This window comes from Mobula birostris, chromosome 8, assembly GCF_030028105.1.
Source record: "Mobula birostris isolate sMobBir1 chromosome 8, sMobBir1.hap1, whole genome shotgun sequence".
NCBI classification, from domain to species: domain Eukaryota; kingdom Metazoa; phylum Chordata; class Chondrichthyes; order Myliobatiformes; family Myliobatidae; genus Mobula; species Mobula birostris.
In genome coordinates, this window is record NC_092377.1 from 75,594,687 (window position 1) to 75,621,072 (window position 26,386).

A 26,386-nucleotide genomic window follows, 5' to 3' on the forward strand; every position below is an offset into this window, starting at 1 on the left:
AATAAATATATTTTTCTGAGGTTGGCAGGCTGAGACTAGGAAGGCACTTCAGGAATCAGTGCTAGGACCAACTGTTCACAATCCTTACCAAAATTTGGCTAAGTGAATTAAACTGTCATATTTCCAAGTCTGCTGACGATACACAATTAAGTGGGATTCTGAGAATATGTGCACTAACTTCAAAAGGATATATGTAATTGAAAATTTTCCAGTTTTCATTTTGGTGTACAGAGCAAAAACCATACTTTATATATAAAGAAAGATTGGATAACTTTAATGTTCTTGGGTCCATCTGCATAAATCACTGAAAGCTGACAAGCAAGTACAGCAAGCAAAGTAGGAAGGTACATGATATGTTAGTTTTTATTACAAGAGGACTTAAGTACAGGAAATATAGCATCTTACAACAATTATATTGAGATATTGAGCACACTGAGCATACAGATTTAGTTCCCCTGTCTGTAAAGGATATACCTAGCATAGAGGGAATAGAGGGATGATTCACCAGAATGGTTCCAGTAGTTTTGCCGGTTGAGGAGAGATGGTTGTAGATAGGACTGTCTTCTAGTTTAGAATAATGAGAAGTGATTTCGTGAAGAGTCCACAATCAGGGTCACCACTTCAGAATAAGGAGTTGGGTATTTTGGATTGAGATTAGGAGAAATTTCTTCATTCTTTTGCCAGTAAATCTTAGATTTACTACTTGTATGCAAGACAACCAGAATAGCCAATTATTTTGAATCACTGTTAAAATGTTTTAGTTAGGATTTAAAACATTATCTTGCTTGCTAGGATATTCATATGCCAGAATTAAACTGGGTGATTATTACTACTATGGTCATGGAACAAAAGTGGATTATGAAACAGCTGCACTTCACTACCGTTTAGCTGCTGAACAGCAACGCAGTGCACAAGCTATGTTCAATCTCGCATATATGTATGAACATGGTCTTGGGACAGAACAGGTAGGAAGTAGTCATATTACTACAAATCAAAATAGTTTTTCAGTAGATTGTATTTTAATAAGTAATGATCTTATGTATTGTCACATTATTCTTGAGAAACTTATAAATAATGATAGATAAGTACTCGGCACAGAGAATGCAGATGTTGTAAACTGAAGCCAAAAAAGCTGCTGGAAAATCTCAGCAGGCCAGGAAGCAGATACAGGGGGAAATGGAAAAATGATGTTTTGTGTTGCAAATCTTCATTCAGATTTGATGGCATTACCCTTCGTCACCAGTCCTGATGAAGGATCTCAGCATGAAATGTTGACTGCACTCTTTTTCATAGATGCTGCCTGGCCTGCTGAGTTCCTCCAGCATTTTGTGTGTGTAAGTTGAGTTGTAAATGCTTAAGTTTAGAAGAAAGAGAAAAGACTTCATTCAGACATATGGGATATTGACCTCTCTTTAAGCAGAGAGTATATTTCTTGTGAGAGAATATCAGTGATTCATTAATAGGTTAACTACTTAACTCATATTTGAAGCAAATTTTTCGTCCATAGAGCATTGTGTCTCTCCCTTTCTCCCGGGGAGGCAAAAAATGTTCTTTGGATATTTTTAAAGCAGAGGCAAATACTTCATAATGTCACTCCACTCTTCAAGAAGGGAGAGAGGCAGAAGAAAGGAAATTATAGGTCAGCTAGTCTGACCTCAGTGGTTGGAAAGATATTGGAGTCAATTTCTAAGTATGTGGTTTTGGGGTACTTGGAGGCATATGATAAAATAGGCTGTAATCAGCATGTTTTCCTCAAAGGAAAATCTTGCCAGACAAATCTGTTGGAATTCTTTGAAGAAATAATAAGGACAGACAAAGGAGAATTGGTTGATGTTGTGTATTTGGATTTTCAGAAGGCCTTTGACAAGGTGGCACACATTAGGCTGCTTAATGAGCTGTGAGCCCATGGTAATGCAGGGAAGATTCTAACATGGATAAAGCAATGGCTGAATGGCAGGATGCAAAGAGGGTGAATAAAAGTAGCCTTTTCTGGTTGGCTGCCAGTGACTAGTAGTGTTCCACATGGGTCTGTGTTGGGACTGATTCTTGTTACGTTATATGTTAATGATTTGGATGATGGAATTTTGATGACTTTGTTGCAAAGTTTGCAGACAATACGAAAATAGGTGGAGGGGCACGTAGTTTTGAGAAAGTAGAGGCTACAATAGGACTTGGACAGATTAAGAGAATGGGCAAAGAAATAGCAGATGGAATATAGTGTCATGGAGTGTATGGTCATGAATCATGTGTAATAATATATGAAAGGGTTGACTGTTTTCTAAATGGAGAGAAAATATAAAAAAAACTGAGATACAAAGGGATTTGGGAGTCCTTGTGCAGGATTCCCTGAAGGTTAATTTGCAGCTTGAGTCTGTGGTGAGGAAGACAAATTTCAAGACTAGAATGTAAAAGGATGTAACGGTGAGACTTTACAAAACACTGATGAGGTCTCACTTGGAGCAATGTGAGCAATGTTGGGCCCCTTACCTTGGAAAGGATGTGCTGAAACTGGAGGGGGTTCAAAAGAGGTTCATGAAAATGATTCCAGGTTTGAATGGCTTGTCATATGAAGTGTGTTTGATGGCTCTGAGCCTGTATTCACTAGAATTCAGAAGAATGAGGAGTAACCTGATTGAAATCTATCGAATGGTGAAAGGCCTTGATAAAGTGGACATGGAGATATTTCCTATGATGGTTGTCTCAGAGGACATAGCCTCTGAATAGAGGGGCGTCCTTTTAGAACAGAGATGAAGAGGAATTTCTTTAGCCAGAGAATTGTGAATCTGTGGAATTTGTTGTCATGGGCAGCTACAGAGGCCAAAACTGTATGTATATTTAAGGCAGAGGTTGATAGATTCTTGATTGGTCAGGGCATGAAGAGAAACAGGGAGAAGTCAGGAGATTTGGGTTAAGAGTAAAAATGGATCAGCCACGATGAAATGGTGGAGCTGACTCGATGAGCCAAATGGCTTTATTCTGTTCCTGCATCTTATAAGTGAAAAGTTATTGTACACAGAGGTTATTAAATGGCAGAGGCTTAAGAGGCCAAATGCCCCACACCTGTTCTTAAATTGTATATTCATGCTACTTTAAATTGTGGAATTTTAAAATGCTTAGGGTATGGATGTTGCTGACAACCATGCACTTATTGTCCTTCTTGCCTTCAAGGTGATGGTAAAATGCCACCTTCTTGAACGACTGCAGTTTTCATGATACAGATGCTCCCACAGGTGATCAGGGTTCCGTTTCAAAAACTGTAACTTCTTAAAATTTTATCATTAAAACAGCGTAAGGGAACAGTTGGAAGAGACAAGTTCAGTCCTAACTTCTAATGCTGTGCAAAGTTTGCATGCTCTTCTTGTTTCTTCCCATAACCACCAAAGACAAGTGGGCTGTAAAGTTCAATAGCCACTCTAAATTTCCCTTAGTGTGCAAATGAACAGTAGAATTTATTGGAAATAGTCATTGGGGCATACAGCATGGGAACAAGCCCTTCAACCCAATTAACTCTTGCGAACTATGATTCCCATCAGAGCTGGTCCAATTTCCCCACATTTGGCCTATATACCTCTAAACCTTTCCTATCCATGTATCTTTCCAAGGGCCTTTTAATATAGGAAGAATTACATAGAATTAATATAGGTTTCATTTGAGTAGTTAACATAGAATAGTACAGCACAGTACAGGCCCTTTGGCCCACAATATTGTGCTGACCCTCAAACCCTGCCTCCCATATAAACCCCCATCTTAAATTCCTCCATATACCTGTCTAGTAGTCTCTTAAACTTCACTAATGTATCTGCCTCCACCACTGACTCAGGCAGTGCATTCCACACACCAACCACTCTCTGAGTAAAATACCTTCCTCTAATATCCCCCTTGAACTTCCCACCCCTTACCTTAAAGCCATGTCCTCTCGTATTGAGCAGTGGTGCCCTGGGGAAGAGGCGCTGGCTATCCACTCTATCTATTCCTCTTATTATCTTGTACACCTCTATCATGTCTCCTCTCATCCTCCTTCTCTCCAAAGAGTAAAGCCCTAGCTCCCTTAATCTCTGATCATAATGCATACTCTCTAAACCAGGCAGCATCCTGGTAAATCTCCTCTGTACCCTTTCCAGTGCTTACACATCCGTTCTATAGTGAGGCAACCAGAACTGGACACAGTACTCCAAGTGTGGCCTAACCAGAGTTTTATAGAGCTGCATCATTACATCGCAACTCTTAAACTCTATCCCTCGACTTATGAAAGCTAACACCCCATAAGCTTTCTTAACTACCCTATCCACCTGTGAGGCAGCTTTCAAGGATCTGTGAACATGTACCCCCAGATCCCTCTGCTCCTCCACACTACCAAGTATCCTGCCATTTACTTTGTACTCTGCCTTGGAGTTTGTCCTTCCAAAGTGTACCACCTCACACTTCTCCGGGTTGAACTCCATCTGCAACTTCTCAGCCCACTTCTGCATCCTATCATTGTTGATTCTTGATGATTTGTGTGGACTGGGTGAGCTGAAGAGTCTATTTGTGCACTTTATGACTCTAAGGCCAATATATAATTTTTAAGTTAGATGTTTTGAAAACAAAAGGTTGTTCACATCAGATGCACAATTAAACCACAATGTTTCTTTTTATTCTTAAATTTTATCTCAGTCACCAGTTATATTTTACATGGAACCCAAGTGCAGTCTTGACCAATTTCACAAGTGATTTTGTTCTCAATACTAAGCCTAAGTTCATGAAATGGTATGCAAATCTTCTAAGTTATTTTGTTTATCAACAAGTGATAAGAATGGCACTTAACTTGTATATTCATTTTAAATCTTCATCCTGAATAGTTTCAAAAATCAATAATCTAGAAATTGTTTCCAAAAAGAATGACAAAGAAGGTGACTCCCTTTTTCCATTAAGCTTCATCTATGATTCAAAACATGCATGATTTTCAACTTCAGATTTACTAGGTTGACCCTATAATCCCTTTGTTTAAATCCTGGGTTTATTTTCATAAAAAATGAAAATGAGGATTCTTTTTTTTCTTTCAAAAATTAATAGCAATTTGTACCCAAAATGTATTTCAAAATAATATACATCCCTCTCTTTAGGATCTCTATTTGGCCAGAAGATTCTACAAACTGGCTACCGAAATGAGTACAGATGCATACATACCTGTTTTCCTTGCACTTTTCAAGCTAGGAGCCATAGATCTCATCCATGCAGTTCTATATACTAATGTAAGTGTCATTTATAACTTAAATGGAAGGAAATAAAAATGGGGATTATCAATGAAGGCCAGACTTCAACTTTTAAAAGTTTGAACAAACAGGAGATTGGAACCTGGCCACTAGTTAAGTCTGGGGTGGGTCCTGTGTATATTCTGGGAGCTGGGGGGAATAAGACTTGAGTTAAATAGAATTATATTTTAATCGAGACAAGTTATACTAAGAGACTACTACTTATCCAGAGAGAAATTGATGTGGCTTTTGGTGTTTTTCAGCTGCAGCATCATTGGGATCTCTTGCTAATCATGATTTTGACTTCACTTCTGGCTATTTTAATGAACTACAGGCTCAGATAGAACAATTACATTGGAATATTAATTTTGCTACATGGTTTATGTTGACAATTCTGAAGCGAAGAGTTTTCACGACTATCTTTTCTGTAGCTTAAAAGTATGAGATAATGTCTTTTCTTACAAGTTACAAAAATTGTTGCAAAGAATTTGTATGTCTGTGCATCTTTATCCTTGGCTATTCTAATTATTGGCTAATAAACCTATCAGTCCAGTCAGACTACTATTTTAGCAAGTGGTTATGCAGGTTCATGGGAAGAGAGGAGGAAATGGCATTGAAGTTTCATGATCCACAATTTTCTTCTTCTTTAACAACCTGGGTCATTATTTTCAGTTTGGCAGCTTTTCCACTTTTTTAAAGATGCAGCTAGCCTCTTGATGCTTTCTATTATGTTGTGTTTAACCCATTCAATATTTTAAATACTTGCTCCTTAATTACATAGACATAGAAACTGAATTAGGCCACTCAGCCCATCAGGTATGCTCTACTATTCCATCATGACTGATTCATCATCCCTCTAAACATCATTCTCCTGCATTCTCCCTGTAACCTTTGACACCCTGACTAACCAAGAACCTAGCAACCTCTGCTTCAAATATACTCAATGATTTGGCCTGCACAGCCATTCATGGCAATGAATTCCACAGATTGACCACGCTCTGGCTATAGACTGTAAGATCTTAGAGTAGAATTAGGCCATTTGGCCCATCACATCTGCTCCACCATTTCATCCAATTTTCTTCTTGGGCCCAAGCTCCTGCCTTCTCCCCCTATCCCTTCATGCCCTGAAGAAATTCCTTCTCATCTGTGTGCTAAATGCATGTTCCCGTCTTACCCCTTTCATAAATTTTTGCATGTCAATTAGCAAAAGGTAACCAGGGAATGGATGAAGAGAATGTTATTGGCAGGGATAGGAAAATGGGTTCAAAGTTCAAAGTAAATTTATTGTCTATGTGTACTGCCCTATGATTCATTTTCTTGCAAGCATTCATCGTACAAAATACAACTATCAATGAAAAACCACACACAAAGACTGACAGACAACTTGCAAGATTACAAACTGCAAATACACAAAATACAAATAAATAATACTTGTAACATGAGTTTCGGAGTCCCTGAAAGGAAGTACATAGGTTGTGGAATCAGTTTAATATTGAGTGATCATGTTGCTGGTCCCAGGACAAATCCTCTACAATGACACCACCAAGGACTTTAAGATTACTGTCCCATTCCACCTCCACTCCCCTAATGAGGACTGGCTCATGGACTTCTGGATTCTTCCTTCTATAATCCTGTAGTGAGTGGGGGCTCCAGAGCATCATTACTGATTTGATCTCCAGATAAAGAGGAGTAGGAGGTTTGCTGGCAGCAGAACACCAACAGGGACTATTTTAAGTTGACTGGCCTATTTTCTCCTGATAAGTTGGATGTGCATCTTAGATCAGACACGACCTGGATACCGGTTGCTCTGTCTATTGAACTGGTTAGCACTTTGGCAGATTTCATTATTTCTCTATGTCAGTATATTTGTGTACATCTCATCTGAGTGCCCCATCAGGGAAAGATGACCGAAAAATCTTAATGCACATCAGTCCATGTTGTACTTGTATACATCAGGGAAGCCTAGCCTGAAAACATATGCAATGCACAAGGACAAATCATTATCCTTTCATCATGTGAAGAAAACACAGCTTGACATACTAAGAAAATAAAACTTGGAGTCCAATTTGAAAATGACAATTTTACTGTTTACACTTATACAATTAATATCCAATAGTAAAATTAAGTGTGCCATATTATCAGCGCCTGACTGGCAGATTTTCTGAAATGATCCATATTATTTCTACCACAATTTTAAAACTTTTTATCCTTTTTCATTATTTCAGACAGTTTTCCTATATCACCCATTGATAATGTAGCTGAACCTCTCCTTGCTGGCTTAGCCTGGAAAAAAAAAATGTGATGAATTTAGTACACAATATGTAGTACAATAATGCACAATACAGTAATCCAGCTATACTGAAAATGTATACAACTTATCAAGAAAATACACTTTTGAAATGTGAAAAGTAGTAATTAGCTACAATTTCAAATTCTAAAAGATACCCAAATGATTGTTCTTATCTACATTCTATTTTGAAAAGGCTTTCAAACAAAATCTTAACTTGTTATAATCATTGCATAATTCAAGTTTCCCCATCTCCACATTAAGGGGTCTATTTTGTGTAGAACCCAATTAACCTAGAAAGATGTAATTATATTGTACAACAAATACAAACAGGGCTATCTCAGTTCCAATGAATTGTAACATTAAATAAGAATGACTAAACTCACATGACCTATCCCATTACTAAGTAAATATCAACTTGGGCTTAACTGGTCAATTTCCATTCATTGGTTTTAGGCACAGCAACATAAAACTATTGCTTATATGAAATCAAGACTGATTTATACAATGCAAGGAGCAAATCAAAAGGATAACGTACAAGTTAACAATTCAAATAAAACTATTAAAATGCAGGTTCAGAATCAGGTTATTATTGACATACGCCATGAAATTTGTTGTTCTGTTGTACAAAAAGGTCAAATGCAAGATGTTGCTAAATATGGGGAAAAATAATTGTGATCTATCATGCAGTAGTTATTCATATTTTATTAGAAGCTACGGAAAAAGGTGGTGAGAACCTCTCAGTAAAGCCTACACGGTCACAAGCAGAATGGTCGCTTCCTGAGCCACTCTGTATCATTCCATAGATTTCAGGATTGAGGCTAGATCACTAGTTGTATTAGAGTGGAGTTTAATAAAAATTTGAAAGATCAAAGAATTGGAGGTTAAGGGAGAATGGTGCAAAAGACTTGAGGCTAGCATTGGTAAGCTATGACCATATTCAAATGACAGGGCAAGGTTAAAGAGCCAGGTGGCCTACTTCTGCTCCTATTTTCTTGACTTGTGTAATCACACTTGTCACCCCAATCAAATGGTTACAAGTCCAACTACAGAGACTTGAATCCAGAAATCTAGGGCAAAAAAAAAGGTGACATCTTTTTGAACAAATATTATATATATGATTTCCAGCTCTTCGACCTGCATTAAAAATACCACAGCTCGACAGAGACATCCCCAAGCTACAGAAGACCTGACATAAAAATCTATTTCCCAGACTCTCTTGGGTACAGTACTCGAATCTTTTCACCAGTAAACAATGCAGAGGTCACCATATAAACAAAATACTCTCTTTTCCAAGTTCACCTTCAAATCAGGTTAAACATTACAAACCCCAGGCCACCTGTCCTAAGAGCACATTTATTTAAATGACAACAATTTTCTCACTGACCAGCACATCAGCACCCCCAGTAACTCCACCTGGGCTACATTCAAATGTGTCACAGTTCACTTGCTGGCAACAGCTCTTACCAGTTTTGCTGATCTTCCCAATATGTTCTTTACAAATCAATCTACAAGGGCTGTCCAGGTTAAAAAGATTTTATATTATGATATGGAGGAAATTGTCTATTTCCTACTTCCAGAAAATTCTTAAGAAACATAAGAAATAGCAGGAGGAGGCCATCTGGCCTGTCGAGTCTGCTCCACCATTCAATAAGATCATGGCCGATCTGACCATGGACTCATCTCCACCTACTTGCCTTTTCCCTATAACCCTTAATTCCCCTACTATGCAAAAATCTATTCAACCTTATCTTAAATATATTTACTGAGGTAGCCTCCACTGCTTCATTGGGCAGAGAATTCCACAGATTTACCACTCTTTGGGAAAAGCAGTTCCTCATCTCCATCCTAAATTTAATCCCCGAATCTTGAGGCTATGCCTCCTAGTTCTAGTCTCACCTACCAACGGATACAACTTTCCTGCCTCTAACTTATCTATCCCTTTCATAATTTTATATGTTTCTATAAGATCTCCTCTCATCCTTCTGAATTTCAGCGAGTACAGTCCCAGGTGACTTGATCTCTCCTCATAGTCTAACCTCCTCATTTCTGGAATCAACCTGGTGAACCTCCTCTGCACCACCTCCAAAGCCAGTATATCCTTCATCAAGTAAGGAGACCAGAACTGCATGCAGTACTCCAGGTGCAGCCTCACCATACCCTGTATAGTTGCAGCATAACCTCACTGCTCTTAAGTTCGATCCCTCTAGCAATGAAGGCCAACATTCCATTTGCCTTCTTGATAGTCTGCTGCACCTACAAATCAACTTTTTGCAATTCATGCACAAGCGCACCGAAGTCCCTCTGCACAGCAGCACGCTGCAATCTTTACCATTTAAATAATAATCTGATCTTCCATTTTCCCTTCCAAAGCATTTATCAACATTGTACTCCATCTGCCAGACTCTCACCCACGTACTTAACCTATCTATATCTCTCTGCAGACTCTCTGTATCCTCTGTACTATTTGCTTTTCCACTCAATTTAGTGTCATCAGCAAACTTAAATTCACTGCACTCAGTCCTCTCTTCCAGATCGTTAATGTATATCGTGAACAGTTGAGGGCCCAGCACTGACCCCAGTGGCAACCCACTTTCCACTGACTACCAACCAGAGTAACACCCATGTATCCCAACTCTTTGCTTTCTACTGGTTAAGCAATCCTCTATCCATGCTAATACATCACCCCCAACTCGATACATCCTTAACTTATAGACAAGTCTTTTACGAACAGTTCTCAGGACCACAACCCTTACTTTGAAGGTCAAGAATGTTATCTCATGACCAGGTCATTCTTTATCAAACAATACTAAAATGCATTACCTGGTGAATGTGTCATTACAATTTTTTGAGCTTCCTGTATGCAAATTAGCCACTGGGATTTATATATCAACAACGACAAAATATCAAACTACATTTCAATGAGCTTAAATGGTGGAAAAGAGGATACATTTTTTTTTTAAATATAAAAGATGCTGCAATCCCTATATATAATTCTACAATACTGTGCATGCTTCTACACAAAACCACAGAATCTTAAACCATTTAATTTTCAATATCTGTGTATATGACAATAGGACCAAATTATAGCATACACTGAAGTTTTATTCCCCCACTTAGAAAAAGCAAGAAACTTCCTTACCTGTGACTCATGGGGTTTCCAACCAATCATATAAAGAATTTGAAATGTTGCTGGCACAGACCCATCACCATTGCCATACATCTCTATGATGAGACAATTAAATGAGTTTAATTTGGTACAAGTGCTACAAATGTTAAATGTTTTACTTTAGTTAACCATCAACAACTGCTGTCACTTGAAACAGATTGAAACTGATTTAAGAGAAAACCATCTGGAAATCTAACTGAAATAACAACACACAATATTAAGCTAAAACATAACTAGCAAATTAAGACGAGTTGGGAATCTCTAATTTTAGGACTCATCTGCACAAGAGATAAATATATCTCTTATCTCTTTCACCAATTTCCCAGCACTTTACTTCACCCTTCTCCCTCCCAGTTTCACCTATCACCTTGTCTTTCTCCCTTCCCTCCTCCCACCTTTAAATCTATCCATATTTTATCCCCCGGGTCCTGTGGAAGGGTCCTGGCCCAAAACGTCAACTGTACTCTTTTACATAGATGATGCCTGGCCTGCTGAGTTCCTCCCTCATTTTCTGTGTGTTGCTTAGATTTCCAGCTTCTGCAGATTTTCTCTTGTCGTGATATCTCTACCATATTATGTTTTTCCATTTTTTCAATACTTGTTTGCACATACATGAAAACTGAAACATTTGTTGGAGAATTACTCTAGACGGCATCCAGAAAGCATCGTGCAACTGTTCAGAATTGAAATGCTTTTTCAAAAATTATCTTGGAGATAAAATATTGTGACATTTCTTTGCTCCTATTTGTAAATTTTGCCATATGTAATTGTAGGGTATCAATATCCACTAATGCCCCATCTCCCCCTGGTACCCCATCCGTTATTTATTTTTATACACACATTCTTTATCTCACTCTCCTTTTTCTCCCTCTGTCCCTCTGACTGTACCCCTTGCCCATCCTCTGGGTTCCCCCCCGCCCCCCCCCCCCGTCTTTCTCCCCGGACCTCCTGTCCCATGATCCTCTCATATCCCCTTTGCCAATCACCTGTCCAGCTTTTGGCTCCATCCCTCCCCCTCCTGTCGTCTTCTATCATTTTGGATCTCTCCCTCCCACTTTCAGATCTCTTACTAACTCTTCCTTCAGTTAGTCCTGACGAAGGGTCTCGGCCTGAAACGTCGACTGTACCTCTTCCTAGAGATGCTGCCTGGCCTGCTGCATTCACCAGCAACTTTGATGTGTGTAACTCATACCAAATATCAGCTTCATTTCCAGTTTTTTTATTAACTCACCTTTGTAGATTGCTGCAGCTGCCAGCATTGTGTCCCGGTGCAACATAGGTTTTCTGGACCAAGCACAATTGCTCTCTCCCATACCTTCAGATTTAGAGATGTAAAACTATCAGGAGATTTAAAAGAAATCACATTATGTATCTAGGTTCAGATCACTGGGTTAAAAGGTTTCCTTTTGCAATTCTATAATATGAGGGTTTTATGTTTTCCTACACTCAAACAATTCACAATATTCCACTTCATTTTCTCAAAACTAAACAAATGATCCATGACGTAACTAGATTTTTTTCCTGTCAATTCATATCAAATAAAATGTACAATCTTTTCAAAATAAAATTGCATGCGATGCAATCCTTTAAAATATATTAAACATGATACGATGTATTTCTATTGTACACTACCAAATACAAAAAACTAACCTTGCAAGTCCTCCATTAATTCAAATATTCCTGGATAGTTGACCTGGATTTCATCAATGTCCTGTGGAAAAAAATACTTATGAATCCTGCAAACCGCTTGACAAATTTTATTGGAAAGATGTGAAGACTTTGGAAAGGATGCAGAAGGGGTTTTCCAGGATGCTGCCTGGATTAGAGGGGATGACCTATAAAGGAGAGGTGGGACAAGTGTGTTGCTTTCTATGGAGCAGAACCTAAGAGACCTAACAGAGCTGCAAGTTAATGGAAGGCATGGATAGGGTATACAGTCCAGATCTTCCTCTTCCCCCGCCACCCCACCAAAAGGAAGAAATGTCAAGTGTGGAGAACATGCACTTCAACTTAGAGGGCAAGTTTAAAGGTGATGTGTGGATCAGGTATCTGGAATGAGCTGCCCAGGAATGGTGGAAGTAGATATAATAGTGCCGTAAAGGAGGCTATTAGATAGATGTATTAATGCAGGGAACAGAGGAGTGTAGATCATATACAGGCAGAAGAGAATTAGTTTAATTCAACATCATATTCAGCAGAGATACTGTTGGGTGAAAGGGCTGTTCATGTGCTCTACTGTTCTGGTTATTAGAACATCAGCTGATTTTCTTTATTTTTGTATTTCATAGTAAACATGTGTTTGACTGATCTGCAGAGGTAACAGTAGGAACAAAGGTGGGCTGGCATGGCCAAGAAAAAGGTGACAAAATTCCTCCATACAATCTTAAATTAGTTACACTCCTTTAACTTTCATGAACATGAGCATTAAATAAGTAAATTTTACAAGGAATTAATCATGTCAATTGATACTTTGTATAATGGCATAACATTAACATGATAATTAATAGAGGGCTCAAATTTCATTTGTTCTCCCCACTATTCTTATTAATGTAAACTACAAATAATTTTAAAAAGTTATTTGCCTTACCACAGTTAGCATATTGAATCCTGCTTGTTCCAAGAGATTCCCGAGGTCTGTCACAGCAGTAAATGGTGATACATGAGGTGCAAATCCTCCTTCACGTTCCAGTTCTGCTAGTTGTAGAGAACAACGAAGTTCATACAAAGTTTCCCCTCCCATCATGGCACCAATGAAAACTCCATCTGGTTTCAAGGAAAAATGAATCTAGAGAAGAAGATAACTATTGTTAGCAGAACAGTCAGTATAACACCAAAAATTACTGGTCAGTCAACCTATTTGTGGGTGCACATCGCAAAACTATTTTGCTTAAGTGACAGTTCTGAGATATTTAGAAGCAAAAGCATCTCAAATGGTTTAAAATATTAAAACCAATGATCAATATTGCAGCTCTAATCTCCTTTTACTCAGGACCATCTTGCTAATAGCTTAAAGTCTTAATTTTAAAATATAAATTTTTCAAGAATATTTATTTTCAGCCCCAATCCAAAAGCACTATTTGTGCATGAACTGACGGAGGTAGCGGCAATTAACCAGTTTGATTATTTAAATAATTTTATTTAGTTTGTTTCTGAATGTCATAAAAATCAGCATGTATGAATACCCATTTATTTTCCTTGTCCAAATACTATGACTTCCCTGAGAAATTTCCTGAGAATGATTTTCCATTACAAATTAGAATTGACAGTTTCAGTTGAATTGACAGTCCATTCCTCTCTTATAATGCACAGATTTTCAACCTCTTATGAACTCCTGAGGTTTGGCCGGAGATAAGACCAACTTTTACACCGTTACTTGACAAATGCAAAAATATTCCCTTCCGGGGGTCTAAAACAATCATAATTACCACACATATCTAGAAAATTAGTACTCCCAGTACTTCCCATCTCATTTTGATATTATGTCGTTGAACTTCCAAAATATTTCCAATGGAATATTTTATCTAGTTGTACTCTTCTTCCCATTCCTCAGGTGCTTACAGGGACCCACATGCATGTTCAATATCACAAAGTAGCTTCACGTTTCTGCTACCACTCCATTCCCAAGTATTGTTTCTAAATATAGAGTGTTATGTACCCCTAGGGTCATATTTTAATGGACGAGAGAGAGAGATAGAGATAGAGATAGAGAGAGAGAGAGAGAGAGAGAGAGAGATGGATTCAACACAAGCACCTTGTTATTAAGAGAGAGAAGCAAAGACTGCTTTGAGAGGGTGTTATGGTTTCTCTGCAGCATGTTTACACTTTTACAAAGACACTGTCAGCTTCTGTGTTCTTACAGAGAGAGAAGGGAGGAGCTACTTGATGGCCAGCTGGTGTTCAGCATGGTGAGATAAATAGGTCAGTGGTTTTGGACACTGGATGAGCTTTGTGTGCCCACAGAAAGGTGGGTGTTTGGAGGATCGGTCAGGCGGATCGATCAGTGACTCTCACAGTGTGGAAAAGGTGTGACCGGTGGGGAGTTATTAGTGTGTCCAACTCTCGCCTGGGTTGATAATTCCACCACAGAAGAACGGTCCCCTTGATTGTGGTCGCATTCGGTGACTTCTAAAGGATTTCGGAGGACAACGGGAAGATCGACGGCATCAGCTCACCTGAAGATTCAAACCTCTCTCTCTCCATCACTACTCAACTCAATACCATGAACTGAACTTTACTTATCACCGTTAAGACTGTATCCAATTACACCTAGGTTTGAAGGTTGGTTTCTATATTTCCACACTTATATACATAAAATCCATGCTAACCTGTTTGATATATCTGAATTTATATTACTGTATTGCGTAGTTACTAATAAATAGTATTAGGTAATAGCAATACCAGACTCCAAGGTGTTTTCTATTTCTGCTGATTCTTTAACCCGTCACGGGGTACGTGACAAGAGTATATGTAAATACTCACCAATATGTTTAATGGTTTGTTGAACAATTTGTAAATATATTCAAAAGTTTGCTTTTCTGATTGAACTTGTTTTGCTTGCTTTTCCAACTTAACTTCATTTTGTCCCAATCTCTCTTCATCATTAAGATCCAATTTCTTCATGAACAAATGTAATCACTTCTATCTTAATAGGTTGGTTTAAGCTATTTCTGCATTACAAATTCCAGTGTTTTCCTTTCTTCCCTCCACAACCACATAAATCTGAAATCCTGGAAATATTTGGAACTCTAAAGATCTATCAAGAGGTCATAATAACTTGGCTTTTCTTCAGCATGATTTTCATCTAACTTGCTGGCACAGGTAGTTCTGTTATTACATGCATTTCCTTAAGGTGAGTTGGATATAACCAAACTAGAGAAACTGACAAGCACGAAAGAAGCTACCAGTCTTGAGGGAAAAATGTTTACATGTACACTAGAAATTCTGCAGATGCTGCAAATCCAAAGCAATACATACAAAATGCTGAAGGAACTCAGAAGGTCAGGCAACACCTATGGAAATGAATACAGTTGACGTTTCAGGCCCAGAAAGGGGAAAGATGCCAGAATAAAAATGTGGGCACAGGGGAAGGAGGATAGCTAGAAGGTGATCAGTGAAGCCAGGTGGGTGGGAAAGGTAAAGGGCTGGAGAGGAAGGAGTCTGATAGGAGAGCAGAGTGAACTATAAGAGGAAGGGTCAGAAGAGGGGATCTGGGGGAGGTGAGAGGCAGATGAGAAGAGTTAAGGGGACAGAGTGGGGAATAGAAAGACAAGGGAGGGGGAGAAAAATATATATTTTTTAAAGCAGAAGGAGGAATCAATATTCATATTAGGTTGGAGGCTATCCATACGGACTACCAGGTGTTGCTCCTCTGCCCGAGCATGGCCTCAAGAGGTGGCCATGCAGCACCGTGTCCAAACCAGAAATGGAATCGGAATTAAAATGCTTGGCCACCGGGAAGTTCTTCTATTGTCGGATGGAGCAGAGGTGTTCGAGGAAGCAGTTGCTAATTTACGATGGGTCTCACCAATTGCATGGGGGGCACCGTACATAATAGATGACCCTAGCAGTTTCACAGGTGAAGACTGTTTGGTGCCCTCAATGGAAGTGAGGAAGAAGGTGAATGGACAGGTGTAGCAGTCTGACTGCTTGCAGGGATAAGTGCCATGTGGGAGATTCATGGGGAGGGATGAATGGACAAGGGAATTATGGAGGGAGCAATTCCTGAAGAAAGTGGAGGGAGAGAGGGAGGAAGGAAGTAAAGGTATGTTTGGAGGTAGGATCCCCTTGGAGATGGTGGAAGTTGCAGAGGATGAAGTATTGGATGCAGAGGCTCACAGGGTGGTAGGTAAGGACAAGAGGAATTCTATCACTATTAAAGCAACAGGAAAATAGGTAAGTGCAGAAGTTTGGGAATCAGAGGTGATACAGGTGACAGCATCATCAATAGTGGAGGAAGGGAAACCTTGTTCTTTGAAGAATGAGATCATCTGATATCCTGGAAAGGAAAGCTACATCCTGTTCCTTCATCTCTTCCAAGAAAAGCGAATAGCTTTTTATAAAACAAAAACAGGTGGGAAGAGGTATACTCAAGATAACCATGGTAATCGGTAGATTTACAAAAGATGTCGGTCGACAGACTGTCTCCAGATATGGAGACAGGGAAATCAAGAAAGGGAGGGTAAGTGTCAGAAATGGACCAAGTGTATTTTAGGACAGGATGGAAGCTGGAGGCAAGGTTGATGAAATTGATGAGCTCAGCACGGGTGCATGAGGCAGTGCAAATGCAGTCTTCAATGTACCAGAGGAAAAGTTGGGGAGCATTACTGGGTAAGGCTTGGAACGTGGACTGTTCTACTCACCAATGCCTTTTTATCTCTCTTCAGCTCCTTCCAGGCTACCTTGCAGGTCTCTAGAGCCCTGTCTGATCCTCGCTTCCAAAACCTAAAGTAAGCTTCTTTCTTCCTTTTGATCAGATGTTCACATTCCTTGTCATCCATGTTTCCTTACCCAACCATCCTTTCCCTATTTCAATGGAAAAAATTTATCCAGAGCCCCATGCAAGCGCTCCTTAAGCAACCATATTTCTGTTGTACATTTCCGACTCCATCCATTCCCAATTTATGCTCTCCAGTTCCTAATAACATCATTCTCCCTCCCCCAATTAAATACTTTCTCATACCATCAGCTCCTATCCCTCTCCAAGGCTATAATAAATGTCAGAGAGTTATGGTCACTATGTCTGAAATAATTTCCCACCAAAAGGTCTGACACCTGACCTGGCTCATTACCTAGCACCAGATCCAGTATGGCCTCTCTTCTAGTCAGCCTGACCAAATATTGAGTCAGGACTCCTTCTTGAGTTTCCCCCATCCAAACATTTTGTATGTGGGAGATGCCAAACAATATTAAGGAAGTTGAAGTTCCCCATGACAACAACCCTGTTATTTTTGCTCCCCCTTTCCAAAGTCTGCCTCCTGATTTGTTCCTCAGTGTCTCTGCTGCTATTGGCAGAGGGGGTCTATAGAATACTTCCAAAAGAGTGATTGCTTCCTTCCTGTTTCTGATATCCACCCAAACTGACTCAATAGACAATCCATCCACAAAATCAATAGCTGTGATACTATCCCTGACTAGCAATGCCATTCCCCCACCTCTTTCACCTTCCTCCTTGTCCCTTTTGAAACATCTGAACCCCAGAACGTCCAGCAGCCTTCCCTGCTCTTATGACAACCAAGACTCTGAAATGCCCACAACATCGTAGTTAAATGTACTGACACATGCTCCAAGTTCATCACCTTTGTTCCTGACACTTCTTGTATCCCACTTCAATCTATCCCATTGACTCTAATTTTGCAATATCTTCTACCTATCCTTCCTCACAGATTCTCTACACACATATACTTATATACATCTACCTGTACACCAATTGTTCCATCCTCTGCCCAATCACTCTGTTTCCCAACCCCAGCCAAACTGGTTTAAACCCTCCCCAACAGCTCAAGCAAACCTGCCTGCAAGGACATTGATCTCCCTCCAGTTCAGATGAAACCTGTCCTTTCTGTACAGGTTGTACCTTCCCCGGAAGAGATCCCAATGATTTACAAATCTGAAACCCTGCCCCCGGCACCAATTCTTCAGTCACAAATTCATCCGCCAGATCACCTAATCTTACCATCAGTAGCACATGGCACAGACAGCAATCCAGAGATTGCTACCCTTGAGGTCCCGCTTTTTAACTTCCTACCTAGCTTCCGATATTCTCTCTTCAGGACCTCATCCCTTTTCCCACCTATATCATTATGCACCAAAACTTCTGGCTGCTTACCTTCCCCCTTTTAGAATTCTGTGAACCCAATCCAAGACATCCCTAACCCTAGCACCTGGGAGGCAACATACAACTCCGGTGCCCCTTTCATGTCCGTAGAATATCCTATCTACCCCACTAAAAATTATTGAATTATTTGTAAAAATGAACTACATGGAAAATATGCCTGTACCTTCAGCCTTTGTTTATAAATATGGTAATGTGCCTCAGCACATATAAAATAAAGCATCTGAGGCATCACTGTGCAGCACACTTTATAAACCACTTACTTTTAAACTACTCATTTGGAATTGTGGTAAAAGCATTCTCACCTGTTTGAAAGCTCCTGGGAGGTCATTCACCCAATGCAAGCTAAAAATGAAAGAGGATATTTTAATTATTTTAGAGCATTAAGTTATTAAAGGTAAAATTTAATTTTAAATCTTACAGAAAACAAACTATTTTTGCAAAATTCAAATAAAATCACATTCCACTCTCAGGAGACATTATTTATATATAATTTTGTGGCCATAATTCTTCTATCAAAAATGGTTCCTTACTCACATACCTTAAGCTGCTAAGAATGAGATCAAATGTATTTTCTTGAAAGGGAAGGAACTCTTCATCTGCTATGACACGATAAGTGGGAATTTCAGTCTCAATTGGGCATTTCTGTAAAGGAATACTTAAAGCAATAAAGCTCTAAAATTTTAGCTGCTTAAGAGGTACTGTTGTCACCTAACCAGTGCATAAAAGGAACATTTCTACATTTATAAATACAATGTGCTTTCTCCTTCCCAGACCTTATTCTATTATTTTATGCTCCAATCTATTTCAAGACAAATACAGCTCTGAAATTGCTTCTACTGGATGTACAATGGACAAAATGTTTACTTGCTCTCCAGCTTTATTCACTACTCATTTGAGGAGGGGTGGGGAAGAAACACCACTCTCCATTTTGGGTCTCCAGATAAAGACAAGTGTGACAGGCTAAAACTGGAGATGCAATTCCTATACCACTATAGAAAACACTAGTATAGCAATACATTTATCAGTGGGAAATCATTTGCTATAAGGTAATGTACCTATGTTTTAAGATGTACATATTCAAAAGGAAAGCAGATTTAAACAATTCTATCGCAAGCAATGCTAAAAACTGTATGCTTCACATTATTCCATAAAGCTTTGTTAATTCTTTTTAATTACATCTTAATTTTATATAAACTGATAATTGCAAAGGCTAAGCATACACATTTATAACTAATAGGCTACTCTTGAATGAAGGTAACGAATTGCAAAGAAATCCCACTGTGAATTTACCAAAACATTCCCTGCAGTATCTATTTGATAGAGTTTGTGAACTGTATCCTGTAACGACAGAAAAAAGATGAAATCATATTAACCAACTACTTTCAAACATGTTCCAAAATATTCATTCAAATATCTTTAAATGAAGATGTTTAATAAAAGCTTCTATTTTAAAGCAATTAAACACAAGAAAGTCTGCAGATGCAAGAAATCCAAAGCAACACACACAAAATGCTGGAGGAACTCAAGAAATGAATATGCAGTCAATGTTTCAGCCTGACGTTCTGAGTTCCTCCTGCATGTATGTTACTGTAAAAGGATTGTCAGCTTTTGTTCAACTTCCTTCATCACATAGCAAATAAAGGTGTTAAATTTTATACATCAAGCTACCTAGATTTTACTTCATTGCTGTTTTGTTACTTTTCAATGATGCTGCAAGCTTTTCCACTTCATCTCCTAACTTCAGGAGTATTACCACCAATACAACAGAAATGTAAGCAGTGTACAAATACGTCAAGATGCAAAATCAAAAGTACAGTGTTTAAACAGACAGGAATATCTCACTGACTTTAGTTTTAATCCAAGATTAAGTTTACAGTATTACAGATACTATGCTTTGCAATATCCTCCATCATAATATACAAAACATACTCAAAGAGAATTAAAACTGTCAATTTGTAGTGGATTTATGCCCAAAAGCAAACAGGTTGAGATTTCCAATTTAACATATTATTTTTTTTCCAATCAGTTGAAACACCAAGTCTTAGATATGAAACTCAGCCTCGACTGAGCATGAAAACTGATTTTTTGAAACCATTTTGCCAACCTCTGAGCAATTACCTTGGTTAGATATCCTGCTATATAGCCTTTACCACATCCAATATCCAGTGCAACTGGGAAAGTCCTAAAGAAAAGAGAAGTCATATCTTAATAAAATTTCATACACATTTTTGAACTATATTCCTTTAACATTGTGGGAAAAGATTATGAAATATAGGTGGTCTGCAATTAAAGACAAAAACGTAACACAGCAGACTCAAACTTACCTGACAATATCCAAAACTCTGTCCACAACTCTGCTTCCAACCTGTAAATTGCAAAATTGTGATATAGATCATTTGCAAAGCTGAATAATTATATCTAAAAATGTAAAAATATGATTTGTTTTACAACAGGTTAGCCAAAATCTCATTCAATGGTAGAACAAGCTAAGTTACAATTGTGCTTGTTCTCAGCAGTATGTATCCAAGATAATGCACACTTAAGTCGAAAAAGAGAATTCAGTTTGGCCCCCAAAATGTCTTATCATTTATTCCCGCCAGAAACATTGAGCTGTGGACTCAACCAGATAACTTATGGCTGTTCCCAGAGTGGTTTTACGTACAAAACATTATTACAGGGACCTACAGGCATTACTTTGACACCATGATCAACATAATACATGCACGAGAACCTCAGCCTGTACTGGAAACTAGAAAAAAGCAGTCTGCGGAATTTAACAGTGAAATCAGCAGCTTTATTGAAAACTTGAAATTATTAATAAATACAAGATACAGATGTTCTTTGGTTACAATAACTAAATTATATCATAAAGACACTCAGCAAGAAATGGTCCTGCAATCATGAATGGTATTCTTGCCCATTAATGTTTACTTATAAACAAATCACTGCTTGCTACTTCTTGACAAGATAATGAACAGAGTTTACAACAGCTACAGTTAAGTACAATTTTTTTCATGATGTATTAAGGAAGCAACTCTGGACGACAATTTTCTAAATAGAAAAGAGTTAGATCAAGCAATTAATGTGCAAATATCAATGCTTCTAATCTAGAAAATATTTTAATTAAAATTAGTATTAAATCTAAAATATTTCAGTATTTTAAATATTCCAAATGTTTCCTTAACCAAAACTAAATTTGCATTTACAATTTTTTTGATGATTTCTTTTAAAAACAAGTATCTAAAGTTCCAAAAATCTGAAGCCCTCCCTCCTGCACCATCTCCTTAGCCATATGTTAAACTGCATTAGTTTCCTTTTCCTGGCCTCGCCAGCATGTGATATGGGTAGATTACAACCCTGGAGATCCTGTCCTTAACTTAGCACCTAACTCCATGAACTCACTTTGCAGGACCTCATCACCTTTCCTACCCATGTCATTAATACCGATGTGAACCACATCCACTGGCTGCTCACCCTCCCACTTGAGAATGCCGTGGATTTGATCCGAAATATACCTGACTCTGGCATGCAGGAGGCAACGTACCATCGGAAAACTCATTCTCCTGAAAAGAACCTCCTACCAGTTGCCCTACCTATTGAATCCACATCACTACAGTTCGCCTTTTCTCCCCTCTTCCCTTCTGAGCCACAGAGCCAGACTCAGTGCTACAGGCCTGACCACTGTGGCTTTTCTCTATAAGATCATCTATCCCACCCTCCCTGCAACAGTATCCAAAGCAATAAATTTGTTATTAAGGAGAACAACCACAGCAGTACTCTGCTTTGGCTGTCTTTCCCCTTTCCCCCACTTGATGGTTATCCAGTTACCCGTGTCCTGCACCTTGGGTGTAAATATCTCAGCCCAACCCCCGCCCCCCAGTCTCTCAAATGATCGAAAGTTCAAAGTAAATTTTATTATCACCGCATGTGACCCTAGGATGCATTTTCTTGTAGGCATTCTCAATGAATCTATAGAAGAATAACTAGAACAGAATCAGTGAAAGACTGCCTTACTGGAGCATTCAACCAGAATACAGAAGATCACAAACGGTGCAAATACAAAAAGAGGAAATAATAATAAAAAAAATAAATAAGCAATAAATATTGAGAACATGAGATAAAGAGTTCTTGAAAGCGAGTTCATTGGTTATGGGAACATTTCAATGATGAGATAAGTGAAGTTGAGTAAAGTTACCCCTTTCAGTTCCAGATCCTGATGGTTGAGGGGTAGTAACTGTTCCTGAACCTGGTGGGGTGACTCCTGAGGCTCTTATATCTTCTTCCTGACGGCAGCAATGAGAAATGAGCATGTCTTGGGTGGTGGGGGTCACTGATCTTAGATGCTGCTTTCATATAGATGTGTTCAATGGTTGGGAGGGCTTTACTGGTGATGGACTGGGCCATATCCACTACTTTTTGTATGATTTTCTGTTAAAGGGCATTGGTTTTTCCATACCAGGCTGTGATACAGCCAGTCAATATATTCTCCACTACACTTCCATAGAAGTTTGTCAAAGCTTTAAATGTCATACCGAATCTCCACAAACTCCTCAGGACGTAGAGGCGCTGCCACACTTCCTTCATAATTGCACTTATGTGTCAGGCCAGGACAGGTTATTTGAAATAATTACACCTAGGAATTTAAATTTGCTAACCCTCTCCACCACTGATTCTCCAATGAGGATTGGCTCATGGACCTCTGGCTTCCTCCTCCTGAACTGTATAATCAGCTCCTTGGTCTTGCTGACATTACAACACAACTCAGCCAGATTTTCAATCTGCCTCCTATATGCTGATTTGCCACAACATTTGATTTGGCCTATGACAATTGTGTCATCAAGAAACTTGAATATGGCATCGGAGCTGTACTTAGCCACACAGTTATTCGTGTAAAGCAAGTAGAGCAGGGGGCTAAGCACATAGCCTTGTGTTGCACCTATGGAGGAGATGTTGTAGCCAATCTGAACTGACTTGGGTCTGCAAGTGAGGATATAGAGGATCCAATTGCACAAGGAGGTATCGAGGCCAAGGTCTTGGAACTTATTGATTAGTTTTGAGGGGATGATGGTATTTAATGCTGAACTGTAGTCAATAGAGCATCCTGATGTATGCACTTTGCCGTCCAGATGTTCCAGGGTTGAATGATGAGCCAATGAGATGGTATCTGCTGTGGACCTGTTGCTTTAGTAGGCAAATTGGAGCTGATCTAAGTCGCTTCTCAGACAGTAGTTGATGTTTCATCACCAACCTCTCAAAACACTTGGTCATTATGGACGCAAATGCTGCAGGATGATAGTCACTGAGGTAGATCACCATGCTCTTCTTGGGCACAGGTGTAATTGGAGCCTGCTTGAATCAGGTGGGTACCACACACTGCCAAATCAAGAGGTTAAAGATCTCAGTGCACACACTTGCCAGGTGATCAACACTGGTCTCAGGTCTTTAGTTCTTGTCCAGTACTCCATCTGGGCTGGGTACTTTTCATGGGTTCTCCCTCCTGGCTGCCCGCACTTCGGCTTCAGAGAATGAATGTGGGCATTTGTGACAGTTCCTCCATGTTTTGATGGTCAATATAAGCATAAAAGGCAATGAGCTCATCTGGAACCAGAGCTCTGTTGTCTCCCATGTCACCTGGTTTAACTTTCTAAGAGGCGATCATATTCAAGCTCAGTCACTGATGTTGAGCATCCTTCATTGATTCAACTTTGGTCCAGAATCGTTACTTCACCCATGAGATGGCTTTCCAGAGATTGTACCTGGACCTCCTGTCACCAGACTTGATTGCCTCTGATGTGGCTCTCAGTAGTTTGTGGATCTCATAGTTCATCCAGTGCTTCCAAATGGGGAAGCCTCAATGATTTTGTGAGGACACACTAACCAACAACTGTTTTGATAAAATCCATTACAACTTCTGTGTTGTCCTAATCTCTGGAGCTTTGCTCTTTAGTCCCTGCCTGTATGCAAGCAGGAAAAGGACAGCCAAGTGATCAGATTTCCCAAAGTGTGGCCTGGGCATGGAACGGTAAGCACTCCTCATCTTAAGTGGTCTAGTGTATTGGGACCTCTGATGGTAATTGGGCAGTTTTCTTCAAACGAGCCTGACTTAAGTCTCTGACTATGATTTGAAATGTGTCGAGATGGACTGTTTCTTGTTTGCAGACGGCATCATGCAGTACCTCAAGCACTTAATTATAGTCAGCCACTGGCGGCATGTAAACTGCAATCAGGATCACAGATGAGAACACCCTAGGTAAATAGAATGTACGGCATTTGATCCTGAGTTCATCCAGCTTCCGCTCCAATTCCTGAGTAGTTAGCATAATGCTTTACAGTGGCAGTAGCCTGGGTTCAATTTCTGCCATTGACGTTTTCCCTCTGACTACATGGGTTTCCTCCAGGTGCTCCAGTTTCCTCCCACAGTCCCAAGATATACCAGTTGGTAGGTTAATTGCCCTGTGAATAGGCTAGGATTAAATCGGCAGATTGCTGTGTGGCGTGGTTCCAAGGGCCGGAAGGGCCTATTCCACACTGTATCTCAATAAATTAATCAATACAGTGTGTAAGAGGCTACAGTTGGATGCATACCTTGCAGCTGTAGTGATCAGGGACACTGGAGGTCCCCCTGTCCTCCCACATTTCAGAGGAGTATTCCACTATCCTGCCTAACATCCTAACCGTGCAATAAATAAAAAAATTAAATTTAAATCTACCTATAGCCTTCACCTCTCCTCGCCAAAGCCTGAACTCCTCCCTCTAACACTGACCCACTCACAAAATATCCGAAATTAAGAGGCATAAATTCTTGTAACCCAAGTCAGGAATACAAAAATAAGGTGAATGATGCAAAACAGGAGAGAGAAGGCCATTTAGTTTGGAGGAATAGGACTTGAGATTTTGTCAAAGGGGAAGGGGGTGCGGCAGAAGAGAATAAAATATCAATGAAAGATTTAACAGAAATACAAGTACTGCAGAAGCTGGAGTTCCAAAATAAATACGGTGAACTCCAGAACCATGCAGCATTGTGAAGTTGAACAGAGTTAACATTAGAAAATCTTCATAATGGCTTTTAGTTCTGGTGAAAGATTGCCAATCCAAACTTTTTTTCTCACCTTCATCTACGTTCTCTCCATTGCAACTCCTTATGTCCACCCAGTATTGATACTATCAGATTTGCCTAATTTTAATTCATATCCTTTGCATCCACAATATAATGTTGGTGTCAAGGATAGCAAACACAGATTGGGTGACTTTAAGCTGTGGTTTAGACATAGAAATAGCGCATAGACTAATCAATAATATAATGAAAAAATGAAACAACTTAGAAGCCCAAAATCCTCACAGAGTGGTAACACAGGGCACAGGAAGCACCCTAAAAGACAAGGCGTCATTGACCTTCAAATCTCTATTTTCTCCCTCCAAAGGCACCACTTGACCTGCTGACAAAGTGTGTGATTCTTTTATTTGAAAACACCTTTTGGACTTATTATAAAACAATTACAACCTAACGACCATTGGATAGAAAGGAGTGGGCGCAGCCCCTCACCTCTTCTCTCAGGTAATCACACTGCCTGTTCTCGTCCATTGATACTGCCCAATCCTTCTGTCGCCGCTTCATTCGTCGGTCGAACACGTTCATCGAGCTCCCTGTTCTCGAGGCCACATTCCGCCGGCAGCTCATCCAGGGCAGCGAGGCCTCAAGCCGTTGGTGACTGCCCAGCAACCGGAGAGCGGCATAAGCCACCCGCGATCCCCCTCTCATCCCTTCACAACTCCGGCATCAGCGGAGCGTCGCTCCCGCGCATGCGCTCTCCCAACCCCCTCCCGGGCGCCTCCGACTCTACCACACATAACACGGGGAATATGCC

The 26,386-nt window shown here is 39.5% G+C and overlaps 2 protein-coding genes across 7 annotated transcripts in view; one reads left to right on the forward strand and one right to left on the reverse strand.

Moving 5' to 3' along the window:
• The window catches only part of LOC140202008 (protein sel-1 homolog 1-like), a 44,970-nt gene extending 39,331 nt beyond the window's left edge, over window positions 1-5,639 (forward strand). Inside the window, exons 17-19 of the mRNA XM_072266877.1 lie at window positions 793-965; window positions 5,103-5,231; window positions 5,495-5,639. Of these exons, the coding sequence (XP_072122978.1) occupies window positions 793-965; window positions 5,103-5,231; window positions 5,495-5,575 (383 nt within the window). The 3' untranslated portion in view covers window positions 5,576-5,639. The remainder of the gene's footprint in view (window positions 1-792; window positions 966-5,102; window positions 5,232-5,494) is intronic.
• An 828-nt stretch (window positions 5,640-6,467) lies between these two features.
• Window positions 6,468-26,325, reverse strand: ndufaf5 (NADH:ubiquinone oxidoreductase complex assembly factor 5). 6 transcript variants are annotated; one of them, XM_072265469.1, is made up of 11 exons: window positions 26,065-26,325; window positions 20,846-20,886; window positions 20,640-20,703; window positions 19,812-19,859; window positions 19,060-19,163; window positions 18,824-18,863; window positions 13,275-13,472; window positions 12,338-12,398; window positions 11,919-12,002; window positions 10,661-10,743; window positions 6,479-7,514 (listed from the first exon to the last, which is right to left on the reverse strand). In XM_072265469.1, the coding sequence occupies exons 1-11, from the start codon at window positions 26,278-26,280 to the stop codon at window positions 7,425-7,427; spliced, it is 1,029 nt and encodes a 342-aa protein (XP_072121570.1). In that variant the 5' UTR covers window positions 26,281-26,325; the 3' UTR covers window positions 6,479-7,424. The 6 variants fall into 6 exon arrangements, with proteins under 6 accessions (XP_072121572.1, XP_072121573.1, XP_072121574.1 ...); XM_072265471.1 differs by lacking the exons at window positions 20,846-20,886; window positions 26,065-26,325 and having other exon boundaries at window positions 6,468-7,514; window positions 19,060-19,176; window positions 20,640-20,670; XM_072265470.1 differs by lacking the exons at window positions 6,479-7,514; window positions 10,661-10,743 and having other exon boundaries at window positions 11,924-12,024.
• Window positions 26,326-26,386: the final 61 nt, after the last annotated feature.